General features: G+C 35.6%; 1 protein-coding gene across 2 annotated transcripts in view; it reads left to right on the plus strand.

The window, feature by feature from the left end:
- The window catches only part of VWA8 (von Willebrand factor A domain containing 8), a 185,969-nt gene that overhangs the window by 20,688 nt on the left and 144,886 nt on the right, over positions 1 to 20,395 (plus strand). For both annotated transcript variants that reach the window (XM_027815848.2, XM_027815857.2), the window contains exons 4-9: positions 1,177 to 1,287; positions 12,919 to 13,086; positions 15,064 to 15,228; positions 15,646 to 15,695; positions 16,027 to 16,135; positions 19,025 to 19,129. In XM_027815848.2, coding sequence (XP_027671649.2) covers positions 1,177 to 1,287; positions 12,919 to 13,086; positions 15,064 to 15,228; positions 15,646 to 15,695; positions 16,027 to 16,135; positions 19,025 to 19,129 — 708 coding nt within the window. The remainder of the gene's footprint in view (positions 1 to 1,176; positions 1,288 to 12,918; positions 13,087 to 15,063; positions 15,229 to 15,645; positions 15,696 to 16,026; positions 16,136 to 19,024; positions 19,130 to 20,395) is intronic.

Raw genomic sequence — 20,395 nt, forward strand, 5'->3', positions numbered from 1 at the left:
TTATGCCACCATTTGTATGCACCTGAGCTGTGGTAGAAAGGCTGTAGCTTACCATTTCGACGCCATGCCAGTCATGTGAAAGCTGGTCTTTGCTCAGCTGATACATGCTGTGGTCCCTTTTGATGAAGCTGTATAAGCCTGGAAAACATTTATCTGCTGTTGCTGAAAGCTACTACTATGTGGTCATACACAGGGCCAACTGTTGAAGAAAACTCTCCTATATTCCACCTCCTGGGTTTTTTTTCCTTTAATTATAGGAAAGTACAATTGTATCTACCTGCAGCATAATGGAATTGGTGGCTTTGTAAAACCAATAGGCACTTAAAAAGTGGAAAGGAAGTAATTCTTATGGGTTTTTATATCTGCTTGATTTTTTCATCAACTAGAATTAGAAGCTGCTTCTTAGGATATATTTAACAGCTCTGTCTTACCTTCAATTGAGGGGTAAGGGCTTAGAGCGTTTCAGCATGAATCAGTTTCCTAGCAGAACACATGATAACCCAGATATGGAAGTAGCATGAACATCAGGTATAAATACATGGGGGATTTTTTTTTCCTTTAAGATAGAAAATTCTAAATATATCTTACATTGAATCAAAATAAACAAAACAATAACCTAAGGGTTCTCATTTTTTAAATAGTCTGTATATAGTTTTACAGATACAGACTGCATCTCATGACATTAAAGAGAGAGTGGATAAGAACAATATAGTTCAGTGTAGTGGCAAAGCATGTACAGGTAACAATCACAACTGCATCACAGTATAAATGTTACTGAACAGTGAGAGTTGAAGCTTTTCAATCTTCTACAGAAACCTTCTGATTTTTATTCATGATTTGCAGATGCTAGTTCTAGATGCTAGAACCAGAAGATTAACTTACAGGATGTCACAGATGTTCAATGGAAAGAATATATAGCTGGTTATTATGTTTTTAGAACAGGTTTGGGGAAAATAAAAGTTTATTGAGCAGAAATTCAAACCATTTTGTTTGAGGCAGAACACACTGTAAACATTTTAAAAATAAGAGATACTAGATTTTGTTCAGAGTTATTCCTGATCATTGTGCTGCTGCCTAAAGCTCTTTTGTACAATTATACCACTAGGCCTATTGTTAAAGTTCACTTACTGGGGTTATAGTGTTATTTTTGTAATAACTTTAGACTGTTGTCCACAGGAGCTAACAAAGCGGGAGGTTGAATATATCGCACTGTCGAGGGACACCACAGAAACTGACCTCAAACAGCGACGTGAGATCCGAGATGGCAGTGCTTTTTATCTTGATCAGGCAAGTTGCAGTCACACACCACCTAATTATTGTTTACAAGTAGTTTGAAGGAAGTAATGGTTTATATGGTGAAAAATTAGTATGTGTCAGTACAGTACTGACTGACACGTTAATGATGCAGTTAGAAAGTCTCATATAAAACACTGTTGATTTTATTATTACAAAAAATGTTATCTTTATCCTAATCCAAGATCTTTTAAGAGTACTACAGGGTTTATTGAGGCAGACCATTTTTGATATGCTCCTGTAACAAGTGAGATCCATTCTGCACAAGTTAGACATGCAGTTCTCTTAGTGTGTCTCTTCCCTAACACTTGTAGCACATTAGATTTATTTCTGAAATGAATCTTCTGATCTGGTTTCATTGAAAAAGAGTCTAGTTCATGTATTGTAAGACTGTTTTGTGTTGTGAAACCCAAGCGTGGTAAATGGAGGCAATTGGGAGATTTGATTTGAAAGTTGACTGCTGGTCTGGAGTGAAATAATGATTTGAACACAGCGGCCATCAGTGTTGCCCATGCCCATTAGCTGATTTAGTACAACCATAGTGTGACTTAGATTAGGTAAGTTTTCTCTAAGTTATCAATGGCACATCTCCCTTTTGATGATGCAGGTAAAATACACCACGTCATTTAGAATGTCTGTTTTCCTAGATGCCTAAAACTTGTATATGACTTAGGCTTGTAATTAATCAGGGTGAGGTCAGTTCCTCTGATACAGTGTAAATTTAAATGGGGTTTCTTGAACAGTTTTCAGGTGGCGATGCTATGCAGATTAATCATACCACCATCATACAAGTGATTTGTAGGTGGAAAGGGAGATGGGAACAGAAGAGGAAGAAAAGAATGAAAGCTTTATTCCCTGTTTTAATGAAACCTTTTCCTTTTTTTTTTCTTTCCTTTTTTTTTCCTCTTTAATTTCCAATTCTCTTTTTTATCAGACTCCAAAATTTAACGAAACCTGAACATAGATTTTTCTTGAAACCCCGATAAATTACTTTGAGCAATGGAAGATCATCAGAATGAAGGATAAAAGCTAATCTAAGTAAATTTTTTTTTGTTACTTCTAAGTCTTCAAATAATGACATGAGGGTTGCACAACATGAGATGATTTAAAGTGCTGTACTGTGTAATAGGGCTGTAAACAGTGTTTCATTTACCAGAGGATAAGAGCATTTGTGTAGGCTGTGGGGTTAACTCATTAACTTGTGTTAGCGCCATGGCTGCCTGCTGTTATGGACAGTCTTAATCCTCACACTTGCTACAGGATAGTCAAGATAATTTACCCTTGGTGTAAAAACATCAGATAACTAGCATTTGAAAGAGCTGCTGTATCAGGGACTGCAAGAAGCTCACCAAGATGTGGGACGGGCTGTTAACGCTGTATTTGTCTGAAAGTTTTGATCCCAGTGTAAGTATGAGGCAGCTTGCTTCACTTTGTAGAAGCTACAGTAAGAACACTCTAGGAAGATTAGCTTTCTAATGTAAAGGTCTAAGATTACCTTTCTTCCTCAATGTGTTGGAAATGTTCAGTTAAAAGATTTTTATCAGAATCCACCACAGTGGTACTTTGGACCAAGTCTTTCCTTTAACAAGATACCAAAGCACTAAAATCAGTTGAAATCATGATGTCTTCCCTCAGCTCATGTGTTAGTCATCATATATGTAACCAATGTAACCAACGTATGATTAAGCTCTGAATAGAAAATAAGAAAATAAATCATAAATATTTAGATGAGCACTTTTAAAATACTGGAAACGTGAAAGATGAATCTCCTAGATAGTGATGTTCCAGCTGAAGTTTTCTAACCCTACATTTTAGTTAAAGAGACATAAAGTATGGTACATACTTACGTTTAGAAACATTACAGAACTAATTATAGCTCAATAATAAAAGGGAATAAAATTTTACAGGTTACGCTTGGGTGTAAATTTTAATTAGTCCATTTAATGATTTCGAGGTTTGCTGATGGCTCTGCCAGTTCAAAACTTTACGGAAGCCAGACACTACTACTCTTTAAACCCCGGAGCATGAACTGTTTCAAGGCAGAGAAGGCTATCAGTAGGTAGCCTTAAACTACTCCCAAAAGAGCTTGGATTGCTCTCATTGCCATAGGTGAGCTAAAGACAAAGTGAACTCATATGAGGGACTAAAGAATACAGGCTGTGCATTTGAGATTTACGTACCATTTCCCTTCCTGTGGAATCTCATGCTTGCTCTTCATTGCACTCAAGAGAACACAGCAAAGCTTGGAAGTCTGGTGTCCAGAACATCCACTGTATTCTGTGGGTCAAATAAAACTTAGCTGTTGTTTAAGACAGATGAGGCTCTTTGCATGCAAGTCATAATCTAGTAATGCAGTTATCCTACACTTTGAATAGTAATACACTGTAATGAAAGCTGGCATCTTGTTATCAGAAATAACGGCAATATAGTGAATCATCAGGTTTGCAGGCCCACAAAGGTTTGCAAAGTAGTCTGTGAGGGATTGTTAAGATGATATGGTTGTTTATAGCTCTACATTTAATAGTGACAGATTAAATACTGTAAATTGATTTCTCAGGGCTTTCAGTATGTCTGATATATTTTAACATGAAGTTACTGAATATGATTGCAGTTCGTCATTTAAGATAGATTTGGAAGATGGTGATTTGGAGGCAGTGATTGAAATTCTGTATTGAAATGTATATTGAGGGGCCAGTGTATCAAATATTCTCGCATATTAGCATTTCTTAGTACTAGAGTGAATCTAATTCCAAATTTTCTCCCATTTGAAAGTTAGATATCTTCATGAAGGGTGGGAAAAAAAAAGTTGTTTATTTACTTCAGAAATAAGTGCCATCAAAATAAAGCTAAACATTGAATTATCAAATTCATTCCCAATTAAAATTGTGTAAAATAAAGGACTTATTATGGGGTAATGGTGAATGAATTTGTTTTCATTCAAGTACTGACAGCAGAAAATTCTGTTTTCTTGTCTTTACCATGGGCCATTAATTTTGGGTTTCAGCTGTTAATTCACTTAATTCACTGTTAAAAGCCTTAGAAATGTCATTCTTGCTGTTAGTGAAATAATTAAGTAACCTCTTGGTTTTAGTTTTGTAATTTCTTGCAGGGGTTAATTATGTTGTGTATCAAATAATTAGTTAAAATTATATTACTTAAATATTTAAGTGGCAGCTTCCGATTTTGCTTTTATTGATAGAAGAGCTTGTCTTGCAGAGTGGTTTACTGTTTCTGTAACTGTGTGGTTGAGACACCAACTTGATTGAACCAGTATGGAGATTCTAATAGCAGCCTATTGTATTTTCAAAACATTAAGGAATTTGATTTTATATTTGTATGTCCTTTCCCCCCCGCCTCCTGCCCCCCCGCCCCCCATTTTTGATGCAGATTTGTTATTTATTATGTGTGTACAGCTCTAAAAGGCACACCTCTGGCTTAAACTCTTATTACTACAACCTCCTACATTACGAATTACTCCATCTAAGGAAATCCTATGCTATTTTAAAGTAGTGGATGCAACTGGGAGAGCAGCTAAGCCGTTTTGTTAGTGCTTGAGTGGTGTATTTCTCCCAGACTGTGCCACAAACCATGTTGCCTGGAACGCCTGGTTTTGTTTACCCTGCATCTTCCAGCTTTTGCATTAAATAAAAGAAGCTTCCCAAACGCAGAGCACTTTATTAAGTGTACAGGCTTTTCTGTGCCCGATGATCAAACTACCTGAGGTTGGAATAAATATAAAAATGTTGTATGGTTTATGTGCTGAAAAATTACAAACACAATTTGAAAATTTGCTGATTAAGCTGTATCCACTGAGTGGATAAATATTTGTATCACTGTCATTCTGTGTATACAGAATTAGGCTCAGTTTTGGTGTGTTTTGAACTAATATGAACATACTCATTTTAATAGAATACTTTTGCCTCCTTAACTGCATCAGCACCGTAAGTCATAAAATGATAAAATGTAAAATGGATTGTCAAGATATCAGAAAAATTGTCTTCTACCATGGCTTGAAAGACTTCATGTAGTAATCAATTAAACACTCACAGTGACAGATATGACAGCTTAAACTATCCTGTCTGTAAAATGAACATGACATGAAATCCCCTGGAGTAGCACTACACTGACTTGAGTTTGGTTTCTTTTAATCAAAAAAAGAGAATTATAAAACAAGACATGAGATTAATTGAATGAATTATAGAGTGTGTGTGTGTGTATACACGTTTATATGTTTGTGTATACTTATAAAAAGAATTCTTCCTATACCCTAGCAAAGAGATGGGTAAGAATAATTCAGCTTTTAAAAAGATGAACCAGTGAGTGCAAATTGTGTAATTCTTTGACTTATTAACATACTGTCTTAAGGTGACAGTGGATTTTTGATGAGTTGGTAAGTTAGCCACAGCAAAGGCATTGTCAGAACTTGTAACGTAGTTGACTGTCACTGTGATATCTGTCTATCTAGTACAGGGAGCTAGATAGTAAAGTCTGTGAAAAGAAGAGGCAAGCAATGCAGTGCTGCAGAAGTCAGATTGTTACTACCATTTTCTTGTTGTGTCCAACATTGCACAGAAAGAGGAAAATATTGGGTAGAAACTAACAGTATTTGGATCAAGTTAATCTTTATTGACGTTGACATAGTATGTCTCCTATCTGAAAAGAAAATGCATGATATGGACCCCTATATAGTAGACTTTTAACTAGTAAAAGTGATTTTGTTTTAATCATTTGCAATACTTCTTGTATGTTTCTAAAATGTCAGCATATAGCTGGATTTTTTAGGTCAGCAGTTCAGAATCTGGTATCTTGTTTTGATGTAGAGGGCAAATAGGTGAATGTCTGTGATGTAATGTGAGGAATAGTTGGACTGTGTATTTATAATTCCTTACAGATTAAAATCAAAGGTGTGGGGTTCTTTTTTCTTAAGTTTGTGTCTGTTTATATATATATATTTCCATTTTCTTTTCAGCTGGTATTTCCTACAATGCAGGAAGGGGCAATACTGTGTAGTATGTGGGGTCACAACGTTCATTGGCAGTGTAGACTTGATGGATGGTGCTCTGAATAGTAGTGTTTTACAGATGATAAGTACCTTTATAATTTTTAGATATCTGTCAGGTGGTTAATTTCCTTTTTATTCTGCTACTCATCAGGAAGAAAAATCTAAATAACCCATCTCACTAATTCTTGTCCAGAAGACAAGAGTTGTATAGAATGAAGAGAAAAACCCTTAGGCTTCTTTGTTGGCAGATATTTGCAGTGGTAAATATGTTCAGAAGCTCAGACTGTGTGCTCCTGGGCCTGCTATCTGCCCAAGATGCAAACTTCCGTGGATCTGATTACTAATATACTTGGTGTGAAGCAGCTAAAATGGCCGGGCCCTGCCTAAGTGGGGGACATAATTCTCTTGTAAATACAGTTTGCACACACTGTTTCAAAAACACCTGACTGTCTTGTTGGGGAAAGGGGTGATAGACAGCTCATTTGACAATGGTAGTTTAAAAAAAGGGGAAAAAATTGTTTGGAGGAACCTGAAATCAATGACTGAGGAAGCTAAAATCAATGACTGTGACATGAAAGACTTCTTGTTCTTGTCATATTAACATATTTATGATCTTATCGTATGCCTATTCGCTTCCTGGGGTAAACTTTTCTCGCCCAGTTTTCTGATTCGAATCTCCAATAAATTCAGGTTGTTTCTTTTTTAGTTGCTTTTCATTCTGTGCCATGGTGTTGCATCATGAATTAGGTGATCATCGTTTCAGGCTATTCTTCCTCACTGGAATGTGGACAGCTGGAATCTCTCCTTGTATACTAACTAGCCTGGCTGACGGTGCTGTCGTATACTGGAATTTCTCTGTCTTTTTTTGTTTTTTTGTTTTTTTCAAATAAAAAAGTAGTAAGTAACGGCAGTAAATGCAACCTGCCCTGTAATTTTCCTAACCTCATGGGGGAAAATTAGCTGTAAAATTCACCCAGAAAACACTTGATTAACTCAGCAGGGAGGTAAGCTGAATAGTGAAGATGTAGCCCCCACCCCTCCCGTTACTGAGGGAGAGAAAGGTTGAACTATTTAGTTCTTAAGATACTTTTTCAATTTGACTAACCACAGTAGTTACAATTACATTGCTTTTAATAAAACCTGAGCATCATATTTAAAATATATGCAACTCAGTATATATGTGGCCCAAATTGTAAAATGCAAAACTACACTTTATCATCATCTACAAAGTGAAAAATTTTGTAACAAAAAATAGAGTAAACAGATGAATAGTAAATCTGTTTGTAATCTCTTCTTTGAATGACGTTATAAGTTCGGAACTTTTTTATTAATACATGTTATTTTAAACAACACAAGACTTTACAAATATTTAAGGAATAAATTAATAGTAAGTTTTCATAAAAAGTTGACGTTGCTTTGAAACCGGTTGAACATGGCTTTTAATAGCCCTTTATTTTACTACTTAAATTTTGACTTTATTTATTTTAGAGGAAGTGTGTTATCATGTCAGTCCATTAAATAGCCATCCATTTCAGCATTGCTCAACAGCTTTCTTGTTTGCTCAACTCACGAGGGAAAACAAAATAATAAGGAATTAAGAAGCCTTAAAACTGAACAAATGTATTGAAAGATATTCTTTGGTAGTGGCATACCATTAGACGTGCTGCTTACAGATATTTTTAAAATCTGGCAAAGTAGATTCCCCAATAGGAGACAGCCTTATATGCTTTACTGCCCTGAACATCTGTTTGTACATCAATCTTTGGACTGTCTCTAAATTTCTAGATGATTCACTTTTTCCATAAAACTATTATTTAAAAAGTGATGATCTTATTAGTTCTATTGCATCTTCTTAAAGGAATGACCTGAGACACTTACAGTAAATTACAAGTCTTGGTCGATGCCCTCTTCCTTCCCTCGTAAAATGAGGAGTGAAAGCTCACAGCATATTCCCTTCTGTATCTCTGTGATTTCTTTTACTGGTATCTTTTACTTCTTAGTTAGTTTTAATGATTTAAATTTAAAATATTTGATTAATTGTAATTGACCCATGGAAAGAAATTTAGAAGATATCAATTTCCTCTGAGTTTTGTAATATTTGGTAGCTTGGTAGGTTACAGGGACTCAAAGTAATGTCCACCTCCCATCCCTGGAAGACAGGCTGCACGATGGATTTAATAGTTCCAAGTTAGCCTGCTGCAGCCAGTCAGCATTGTGTTAGCTCAAAACCAGCCAAAGTTTTGTGTTGTCTTTACCAGATGGTTGTTAAGGATCTCTTTTCACTGTAAGAGACATCTGGCCATTACATTGTGGGAATGTTTATGAGATACAGGAGTGAATGGAAAGACTTGGGTGGGTGAATTTGTGTGGGATATTGTGCAGGTGGAGGGAACAAGATACTGCGTTGAAAGGGACATCTGAAACGTAGGCTGCAGATGTAGGGAAACCTTACCTCATTAGTTCTCGTGTTCACTGAGCTACTTGTACTGTTGTTTTTCCACATTGTAGTTATGGTTGCTGTGCTTAAGATGCCATTAAAGGGATCCAGTTTTCAGAGCAGGGGCAAGTCATCTTCTGAAAAAACCCCAAACTTATCTTGAGGTAGCTTCTGAAAAAGAGACAATTACAGGTTACTGTTGAGCAATTCCTAGAAGCATATTTGTAATGCAGTTCTGAAGCATAGCCTGTACATCGTATTCAGAATGATGCTCAAGTTTGAAAATAAAAGCTCTTGAGAGTTCCTCAGAACCTTCCTCATGGATTTCAGGGCAACCAGAGTTTTCTGGTTTATGATAAACATTTTTCTGAAGGACCTACCATTTCAGTTCTGGTATTTTAAACTCCACTGTTCAAATTTCTTGTGCCCTTACAAACTATTTTGGTTAGCTTTATAAAAACATCCTCCTTTCTCTGGTGTTCGTGCATTTCAGTATGTACATTGCGGTCAGCTTTTTTCCTGTCTTCTCTTTCTGACACTGTGTAGCTTCATCCATATGCTTATATACTGTGATTTGTGTCAAAAATGGGGTTTACAGCTTCTTGCATTTGTCATATTTTGCACTGCGTAAGTGGAGGACCTCACCGTGGCTTAGCTACAGGAAAGACAATGAAAGTCTGCTTAGGGTTGTATTGTTCCTAAGGTGTTTTTTGCCTTTAAAGATAAAAATACATTTTTGTAGGTGCAATCTGAAACCAGGGTAAGCACTCTGTGTTACGTATTTATTGCATAAATCCATTACTATGAGGGCAGCACTGTTTGAAGGGCTTCTGCTTCTGCCCTGTGGTAGCTGCAGGTATTCCCTGGAGCAGGTATGCAGGTTATCATCCTTCCAGAGCCCTAGGAGCATGGGTGGGAGACAGCAGTGTCTGTCCTCTGATGAGCAAAGTAGTCTCTCGCTGTAGTTTCAGATTTACTGTAAGTAAACGTTTAACAAATTCCTCTGTGCTTTTTAACAGAAATTAATACTTCTAATCTCAGGTTTATCATCAAGTTTGCACAATATAAGTGCTCTCTGTCAAATTGTGTTTTATGTTAAATGTTTAGAACAAACGAGGCTAGTGAGAGAGGGAGTCAGTGCAGCTATTTCTGGGTTTTCATTATGGAATTATGAAGATTTGTTTCTTGGAAACATTTTGAAAAAAATATTTTCAGTGACAGATTGCAAACTTACTTTCTTTCCTCTGATTTTTTTAATGCATTTTAGTTTCCATACCAGTCCATCAATACACAGATAAAACTGAAATTATGATTCAGAGGATGCCTAGCTTATTGCAAAAACTTATTACTAACCAGGATGCAGAAATATCATAGTTCAGCCAGAGATAGGTGGCTGTTTCAGTCTTAAGAACAGACCGTATGCTATTTAACGCAAGAACTTTCGAGGTAGATTAATTGTGCATTTATTTAATTTTAATTTGAAGAAAGGTTTCCAGTATTTCAGATATGCTTTGAAGATATAGGAGAAGCACAGTTTGGAAGAAAGCCAATCAGAGTAAATTAGCACCCAGGTGGTGGTGGTATTGTTGTTATGGGGTGTCTTTGATTAAGAAGTTAAAACCCTTGGCTGTGCACTAAGCCATTCCTGAAGTTGATTATAAAAGATACATAGAGGTAGGCAAAGATCATCTGTAGTGTACCTTTTGAAATATTATTATACTGAGCAATAGAACTTTGAATAAAAACTTCAAATAGTTTCCCAGCTTTGGAAACTATGTCATTTTAAAATTTTGATCCTGTAATCTGGTGATACAGTAGGCTGCTTATCAAGATTGCACTGCTAATGGAGAGCATCTTCTTTCTTGAAGTGAATGGTTGTTATATAGTTACTGGTATTTGCTGTCTACCCCTACAGCAATTGCCTTCATGTACAAGTTCAGGAGAGAGATTTATGTTGATACTGGAAGTCTGTTATTTCAGCAAGCCTTCATCTATAGTGTGCGTGTCTCAACATGAGTCAACAAGATACTATGGATACTCAAAATATTTTGAAACCATATGAACAGAATGTGTATTTTCCTCTGGCTAGTAAAACTCAGTCATAAAGTCTTCATAGACTTATAATATGCAGAATCCAACCAACTTGGCAAATAAATTGTTTGTTAAAGCATATTCTGGCTGTATCTCCAAACTACATGTAGACAAAATAGCATTTTGTTCATGCCAGGTATTGGACTGGCTGCTGGAGACTCCAGTTTTCTATTCAAGCAGGTTGGAGCAGATTTTGGACTTGTCCAGTGACCTTCCTGGAGAAGAATGTTAGTACAAAATTTGTCCTTTGTACAAATTTTATTGGATGAGGAGAGAGGAATTTTATGTTGCCTGTTAGTAGCGTATGATGTCCTGAATTAACAACAAAAAAGATAAAATTCACATACTGATTGCTTTTCGAAAGAATTGGTGATTCAGTGGGAGAGAAATAATCTGACGACTATTGCTTGTTTATGGTATTATTCCAGGTTCCTCAGATACTGATTATGAGGCTAGATATTAAATGTCTTTCAGAGAAGGAAACTTGATGTGGAGCTGTGTACCAGGATTAGCGTGTACCTTTTTTTCAGTAATATTTGCTTGAATCCAGATTAAATACAGGAATTATTTCCATCTTAATGATGATGTGAAAAGCTTAAGTTATGGGTAATTTGTCATTAGTTATTTATGCTTCTATACTGTACATAAAGTTCTAAATTACTTAGTCTTATCATTTAGTGTTGGCTTTATATTCTCAGATGGATCTCTGATTCTGTTGTACACTTTGTACCATGTAGCAATTAATTTGTTGTGTTGAAGTGTTCTTTGTTTCTAGTTTAGGCTTATGCTTTTGTCCTTTAAACATCTGCTTTCGTATGTCATTCTTCTTCCTTTCTTTTTCTTGTTATTTCTGTGTTCTGGTATTTCTTCATTATTCTTTCTCTTTTTCCTTCCTTCTCTGTGTTCCAAGTTTTGGTATCCATTGTATTTATTCATCAGAGATTTCCATCTAGCATTATATGACAGGCTCTTATGTAAGAGTTTATGGGAGATATGCTGGGAAGAGATTTCATTTGTTCTCCCTTTGCAACTGTGCTTGTGTCTAAAATTCTTTTAAAATGTAATAGGAATGCAAAGGAAGACTCATTGGTGCCTCTAAATGTTGCCTGTGCCTAAACCTGCCCCATTGTTATCCGATTAGATTTCTGCAAATTGGAAGTAGACAAGAATGCACTGAATTTCAGTCTTTTACTGGACAGTAATTGTGCATATTAGATACGAAGTGTAGTTATTTACCTGAGTGAATATCATTGACTGCAAGAAAGTTGCACAAAATTACCAGCACCAGAGTTTAGTTTTACATTTGGCTCCACATTATGCATTTAAATAAACAGCCACATATAAACAACTAATAAAGTGAAATACAGAAAAGAAACAACTTTCTATCCCAAAGGCTTCAAAAGATTATTAATTTAATGGCTATGTTTTTATTCTGGTTTTGTAGAACGCCATGTTCACTCAGGGAATATAATTCTGAGTCTTTTACATTTTATCACATTTTTTTAATGTCTGATTATTTATAGCAGTATTTTGTTTTTCTCATTCGTGTTTGGTGTCAATAGACTTAGGTTCTAGTGGGACTAAAGCAATATACTGAGAGTGAATTACACTGGTGCATAACAAGAGCAATCTGAAGAAATACCTGACTTTTTCCTAAATATTTTAATGTAAACAAGTAAAACCACCTTGATTGTATGTTTTCAGTATAAATAGCTGTCCCAGATTTGTTACATGGTGTTAAAATACCTGACAATGCAAAATATTATGCAAGGTCAAAAAGAAAGGATGCCACATATATTAATATATACTGGTTATGCACTAAAATGTCTGCCAAGGTTTTAAGTTTTATTCTGTTGGTATGAAATACTGGAACTTATACCTGTCAGTCCCTATAATAGTTAGGTGATAGAAGTCCAGCTTATGAATGTGCAGCGCTGTTATGGCAGTCAGCTGTCACTCTTCCTGATCTCTACTGATGTGAATCTTATTGATTCCTACAGAAATAAATACTGGTTTGGGATGCACCTGGAAATTATTTTTCAGCAGGATTTAATGAGATATGTAATGGGGGTTTTTTGTTTTGTTTTTTTGGAAGTGTGCAGTTCGTGCAGCTACCGAAGGCAGAATCCTTGTGCTGGAGGGTTTGGAGAAAGCTGAGCGGAATGTCCTGCCAGTGTTAAACAATTTACTGGAGAACAGGGAAATGCAGCTTGAAGACGGTCGTTTTCTCATGTCTGCAGAGCGTTATGACAAACTTCTGCAGGTATGGAAATGCTGTTTGGATTTTCCTCATCTTTTTTTCCTGTTCTTGGTGGTGCTGGATACTGTTATGAAGAGGAGAGTAGTTACAAGTCAAATGGGGGAAATCTCACTAAGGTTTCCTTGGTTGTTTTTTTCTGGGGTGTTACGTAGAATGAAGTAGGCAGGGTGAAAGCTAAGTGAGAAGTCAAACTACTGCTTGCAACAACAACTTCTCATCTGTATCTTGTCTGTCCACATGAAAAACAGTAGTCCATGTTAACCTTGTACAGAGCCTGTATGTTTCTAAAATGTGAAAGCCACAATGTGGCAATAACTAAATATACCTGTGAGAAGAGGTTTAAATTGAAATTGTTCCCATGAAGTTCAGAAAATGCTTCAGCGTTGCAAGAGCCCTGTTGCTTAGCTTTTAAGATGTTAGAATACTAAAAAAATGAGGTCAAGATGAGCGACACTGTACTTATTAGTGCTGTCTTGCCTTTAATTTACAGAGCAGCCAATCTAAATTATAGGAAATGGTTAAAGACTTTTCTTTTGCTACGAAATGGGATTTTAGTGTCATCTGCCATTGCTGCTTTAGCTATTTTCCTTTGTTTTCAGGCTTTGAGTCCTACTGCTTAAATTTGAATGGATACTTCTCAGGCATTTGGGGACCTCAATAAATTTCATCAGACAGTTTCCAGTAGTACTCCGCATCTTACTTTCATGTACTGTAGTTTCCTATCACATACCTGTCAGTCTCTCCTAACAGTCTGACACCTTCTTGCTCGCGTTTCTGTCTTGTCATACCTAACTGTGGTAAGGTATATAACCAGACCCATGTGGCACAGGGCGGACATGTGCAGTAAGCCTTCTGTCACTGATCCTGATTGTATGAAGTTTCAGCTGTGCTGAAGTACTGTAGTGGACTTCTAAAATCATTATTTCTTATGCCTCTCATCTGTGGTTAAAATCTTTTTGATCTATGCCTTTTCCAAAACCAATTTTATGGTATTTAATTAGTAGATGCTGTTATTGGAAGCATTATTATTATATTTTAAAAGTAAGCTTTAAAAATGTAATTGTATTTAAAGACTGAAATTGAGAATTCAAATGTAGACAGGATTTGGTTGCAATTATGCAAAGCATCTTCCTAATTTCTTTTTTCTTTTTTAACGCTTATCTAATGATAAAATGTTTCAAAATGAGTGCCTCAGGCACACTGCTAATAGTATATGAATTAAATAAATCTCTTGATACAATACTAAATATAATATTGTTGTTTTGTTGTTTGAGGAATATTTTATTATATAAGTAAATATTAATTTTCTTGTCTATGTGAATAATTACTGTACATCTAGGTTTGCAGGAAATGTACTCATGTATAGTTTCAAGGAAGACTTAACTGATGTGGGAATACTCAAGTGCATTTTTTATATGCAAGGAATCTTCTACATGACAAGTGAAATACAGTATCTAGTGTCCCCATGAAAGAGTCTAATTCTGTATTATTGCTTATAATAAAGCATAATTTGTAAATGAAACTTTTTAATGCAGATTTTAGTCTCCTTTACAGTTACAAGTGGGGGGAAAAAAGAAGGAAAAAAAGAGAAGAAGAAAAACTTGCTCATGTTAACCCACTTCTAATGTTTTTAAATTTTGTGGTCTGTTTATTTTCTGTTCTTTCTGAAAACAATGTTGTAATGATACCTTTTCAGCTTTGACCATCTGTGGGGGCTTCAGTAAAATTGCTACAGGCTAGAGAGCTGCACGTGATCAATCATTCTATCTATGTACATTTTGGAAAAAACTTGCTTTTACCTTCCGAAGATTAGACTAGTTCAATGCTTTCTAGCCCCTCTGGATGAAAGATAAGAACATTACCACATTGAAGTTAAAGGACCAGGGCTGTTAGTCAATCTGCAGCCACGTCATCGTATGATGTAATGTTTTGTGGTTGTGTTTTTCTTTCCTTCTTGTTGCTTTATTTTAATGAATTTAGGATCATACAAAATCAGACTTAGATGCATGGAAGATTGTTCGGGTTAGTGAAGATTTTCGAGTGATAGCGTTGGGCCTGCCAGTACCTAAATACTCTGGTAACCCTCTGGATCCGCCACTTCGCTCTCGGTTTCAGGCTAGAGATGTTTATCATCTGCCCTTCAAGGTAAGTGTCCTAGTATAAGAGCTGGATTACCTGTACTGAGTAGAGCTAATATTTTGGGTTTATGTTTTACTTGCCTCACCTCTGAAAAGAATCCTTGAGTAATAAGTTTGTCTAAATGGATATTTTTCATAGTGGGGCCTAATAAATTCCTGAAAAGCGGGCTTAGAGTTGCCAAGAAATGCTGCAGCAGAAGAATAACTTCCATAAAACATATAACCCTAAAAGAAAGATTTTATAATTTTTCTTCTTTTTTATTTTATTTTTTAAAAAATAAGATTAGTTCTGTGTCAAGATGAAAGTAGAATCCTCATGTCTAAATTAGAGGGGAAAATATAAAATGCTTCATACGTCATGAGCTGTGACCCACAGTATGATCCCAAAATTAATTTACTCTGTGATTTTATGTTCTATTTTCAGGACCATCTTCAGCTCTTATATTCAATTGGATCAAACATTTCCACGGAGAGGTAATTTTTCATAATTAAAAAAATAAAAATGGAATGAATGAAGAAAAACAACGTCCTATCAGGTTTCCTTGCTATTTTTGTGTCTTCTATCACCGCATAGAGACCAGAACTGAAGAAGGTTTTTTTAATGTGTGTGGGTGTATGCTCACACAGCTTTTCATATGCAGCCTTCATATAATGAATCCTTAATGCTTTAGAAATTCAATCACACCTTACTTATTTGCACTCAGAAATAGTTTCAGCATCTTATACTGCATTTAACTTTTTAGGCTTTAGTATTTTAAATATAGATAGCATGTATAAAACTCTGTAATTACTTTTTCCTATGCAGAATTTCTCAGCTCCTGTCTTTTGCTACAACTCTCTGCTCTCAAGAATCTTCTACATTGGGACTTCCAGATTTTCCTTTAGACAGCTTATCGGCTGCAGTTCAGATTTTGGTATGTGCATACACATATGCTGTGAAACTGTATGGGCTTAAAATTTTTCAAATTTGATCCGGATTATTCATGTTGTTATAAGAAGAATAACATGAACATTTGAAAAATAAACCTGAAAAAAAACTAAGGATGATTTGAGGGAGAAATGCCTCAGTCATATATCTCTGGGTAGTACTTTAAGGACAAAGTATGTCATGACACAAGATTTGTGATGTGATTAAAGGTATCTTAGTACTCAAAGTAATGGATTTTATTCTGCAAAATCATCTTACCGTACTTCAGGGGCATCTATAGTTTACCTGTTGACACTGAGGTAGTCAGTTGAGAGAAATGAAACTCACAACCTGAAAGTGCTTCTGATTTAATGCTGTGCATTATGTAAATTGGATTGATTACATTGTAATGCAGTCACCTATTACTCTCTGTTGACACCTAAAAGAACCCAAACCAAGTATTAAACGTGGGTATAGGAGACAGTTAAGTTGTATGAGATGAAGCCTACAATAGGTCTTTGGGTTGATTGGTGGATTTAGAATAAACCTAGACTTAACATAGGTTACCTGAGGATGCAGGTTGTGCGCACTTGAAGATGCAATACTTTGACAGCTGCAGTCCTCAGGGAAATATAACAAGTGTACACTTGCTGAGTTCACAGTGTCAGATCAGGCAGGCCAGGACTAAGGCTGTGGCAGTCTTTCTGCTTTCTGTGACAGGCTTTTGTCCCTTGGACTTTATAATTACATGGCAAAAAGTCAAAGTGAAAACAGAAGGAGCTTCCTGAAGGCAGTCAGGAAGATGAGATCTGTATAAAAAGAGAGAGGCGTTGGTACCCTTTTGCACGCAGGAAGATATGGTCATCGCAGGAGGATAAAATACCAGGACAGCTTTTGAAACCCTCTCTGCAAGGTGCAGGTGTCTGTAGAAAGGACTACAGACTTATCTGTTGTGTCTCCTGTGCAATCATTTTACCTGTGGTACTGCTCAGTGGCATATTACTTCTACATATTTTATTGGATTATATACATTAAAACATACTAATTGTATTACTGTGGTGCTCAGTCCCCTCAGTTGTGCTGGATACTTACAATTTTTTTTCTTCTGAATTAGTGGTACTACATCAGATGTTAAGAAGTGATTAAAATTCAAGTTCAGGGAAATGAAACAGTATTTGGAGGGCTTTAGGAAAGAAATACATATTGGATTTTAAAATAAATCCTAACTTTTTATTCTTTGAGCCCTGTAGTGAAAAATTATTTTTAAATGAATGCCAGATGGCTTTCAGAGTAATGGAAAGAAAATGAGTCCTAAGCTATTATCTAAACTATGGAATGAAGGAAGCATTTTATTTTACATTAGAGAATGTGAAGTGTTACCATTGTATGACAGTCTTTTTTTAAGTAGACAAGAGCTGTTTCTTTTAGAATTAGTTTTAATCACTTGATTTTCTAAGGTGACTGTTCTCAGTGATTCTACAACATTTTTCCTTCATATGCTGGGCCACTGCCATCCTCTACTTCTAGCTTGGTTGATTTAACCATTTTAAAGTGTGGAGGGAATGCATTGCAATGACTAGCTTTGCTGCTTGTATCATGGATTCACACAGTCCCAAAATGTATTTCTTAGGTTGAAAACTCCTGCCTGCTGAAAGGGAGAATTTTTTTTGTAGGATGCTGTTCTGAAGAGGTTAATTTCATACATGCCATTATAATTTATATCAATTTGAGATAATATTATATGTTATGTCTTTATATATACACAGAGGGCTTTTAAAATGGAATAAAGGCCTCTCTGATCCTTTAAGCAGTACATTTACTACAGTGCCTTAAATGGTTTATTTTTACTGATCTTTTTTTCATATGGAACATTATAAATAGCATTACTGATTATAAAGTATGAATTGAATTATGCATTTCATAAAGTATGCATCTCGGTTTCATTTCTAAGCAACTCTTCATTTGGATGCCTATGTAAATCCAAGTGTATAATTGAAAATCAGTTGATTGTATTTAAATTATATTGTTTATTTTTCACTTACTTTGAAGGCTTAAAAAAGTAGTACCAGTCCACTGACTGTTTTTTCTGGTGTTACACAGAAGTAGTCCTTAAAAATTTGCAAGTCTTTTTTGAAATAAAGAATCAAGTGTTACTTTAGGGGTTTCAAAACACTTTTCCATCACAAAAGGCTTTATGCATATGTTTCTTGAGGAGTCATAAATGTGCTTCTATTTCTTTCTCTTACTCTAGCAAAATAATTGAATCTTTGTCTAGTTCAGGCAGCAAGTGATAAAAGAGTACTTAAAAACTAACAAGGTGATAGTGAAAAAAAATGGTTTAATTTTGTGTAGAAAGTGCAGGCATACTTAGTAACTCATTTCAAAACAAAACAGTTTTGATCAAACTGTTCAGAAATTTCTAGCAATTGATTTGTGAAGTACAATATGTTGTGAAGTACAATATGATGTAATAGAATCAGAATTAAATACTAGCAATTGTTGTGAATGAGTAGATCATTATTCTAGTATAGATTTCTTGTCCTATTGATTCTTTCCTAGTAGTACTATGAAACTTGGTTACCTGTGATACGATTTTTCTCTCCTAATTTTAAATGTCTTTAGGTTTCTGAGCCAGTTACTGCAGCTTCCATTTATGCACAGGAAAGAAAGTAATTTTTAGGTCATAATTCTTCTAATCTACTTCAGACATCTATATTACAGCACCTGAGAAATGCCTGTTTTGACATTTGACCAAATACTGCATATAGTGGTCCTTTGTATATCACCCTTACAGTTTTATTTTAAGTTCAGCGCTATATAGTATTTTCAAGTTAATGGGTGAGGATAGAATGAACCAATCATTTTTTTTTCATTTGTATTTTTTCATTCTGATTAGGATTCCTTTCCTATGATGTCAGTCCAGCATGTTATTGACCGGCTTTACCCCTATAATGTTTTCCTTGGAAAGGAAGGCAGGACTGCAGTCAAAGATGCATTAAAAGTAAGTATTGCACATATAATTCCAGGGAGTGATGGATTATGACAGTAGTTCTCACTAATGTTACTTCAGTACTTCTATTAAAAAAAAAAAAAAAGTAAACTAAATGACTACGTTATTACTGATGTTAAACCATTTTCTAAAAACAAAACCAACCTTCATAAGCTAGTACATTTAGTTATACTGAAAGGTGAAACCTCTATGTCCTCTAGAATATTTAGACCTCAATTCAAGACTACAGAAAAACATTCATTTTAAGTGGTTAATTAAATTGAAAGTAGCTACTTACATGGTTAAGGTAGTCAAATGCTTAAGAAATGCCTCTGGCGTCTGACTTTAAGAGGGGATACTAAAATAACAATAGAATCATCATGCGCAAAACACATTCAATATAGCATGGTTATAGGTTATATTAATCTCTGGTTTTGGTCTGTGTTAGCCTTCTGTTGCTTATTGGTCAGATCTGTTTTGTTTTGTGCATGTTTAATAATAGCTTACAAAACCTATAATTATGCTGCTTACTCCATTTATTTGTGTAAAACTTTAGCACAGTGTTGCCTTGCTTTCATTTTTGAGTGTGTCGTAGGAATTATGTATATTTTTGAAAATCAGCATTCACAGCTTAGAGCATCTTACCCAGCTCTTTCAGACCTGAACATTAGAAGTTATTTGTACATGCATACTTAGAAGTAACTATATTTGTAGCTAGTGATTTTTAGTTTTTCCTGAAACCTAGCATACATGTCAGGGAAGTGTTTGTAGACCACCATTGCTGACACCTTCCATATACTGCCTTTTTTCATGGGAACTCAGTCCTGATTTCCCTGTTTGAAAAGGCTGGTCTCCTACTTGTCTTGCTGAGTTTTGAGCTGGACAGTCTTTGCATTTAAAGGAGGTTGTCCTGAATGACCTGCTAGCTTTCATGAACCTTCAAATCTGCCTCCTGTGGGGTCCTATCTGCCACTTCTTTAAATAAGCCAATCTGACCTAAGACCCAGGATCTGTAGTCTGTTATTTGCCTTCATCACTCCCCCTCAGGATTTTGAACTCCATTATTTCATGGTTGCTACAGCCAAGGCTGCTATTGATTGCCACATCCACAACCAATTGCTTCTTGTTTGTGAATAGCAGGAACCGTCTATGCATCACCCCTGCCTAGCCAATACAGTGCCTGTGTTGAGACATTATTCCAGGCAGCCTCAGAAATCTAGATTGATTGGATCATGCTGTGTTGCCCTTCCACCACATGTCAGGGTGATTGAAGTTGCC

Source organism: Falco cherrug, chromosome 2 (assembly GCF_023634085.1).
Source record: "Falco cherrug isolate bFalChe1 chromosome 2, bFalChe1.pri, whole genome shotgun sequence".
NCBI lineage: Eukaryota > Metazoa > Chordata > Aves > Falconiformes > Falconidae > Falco > Falco cherrug.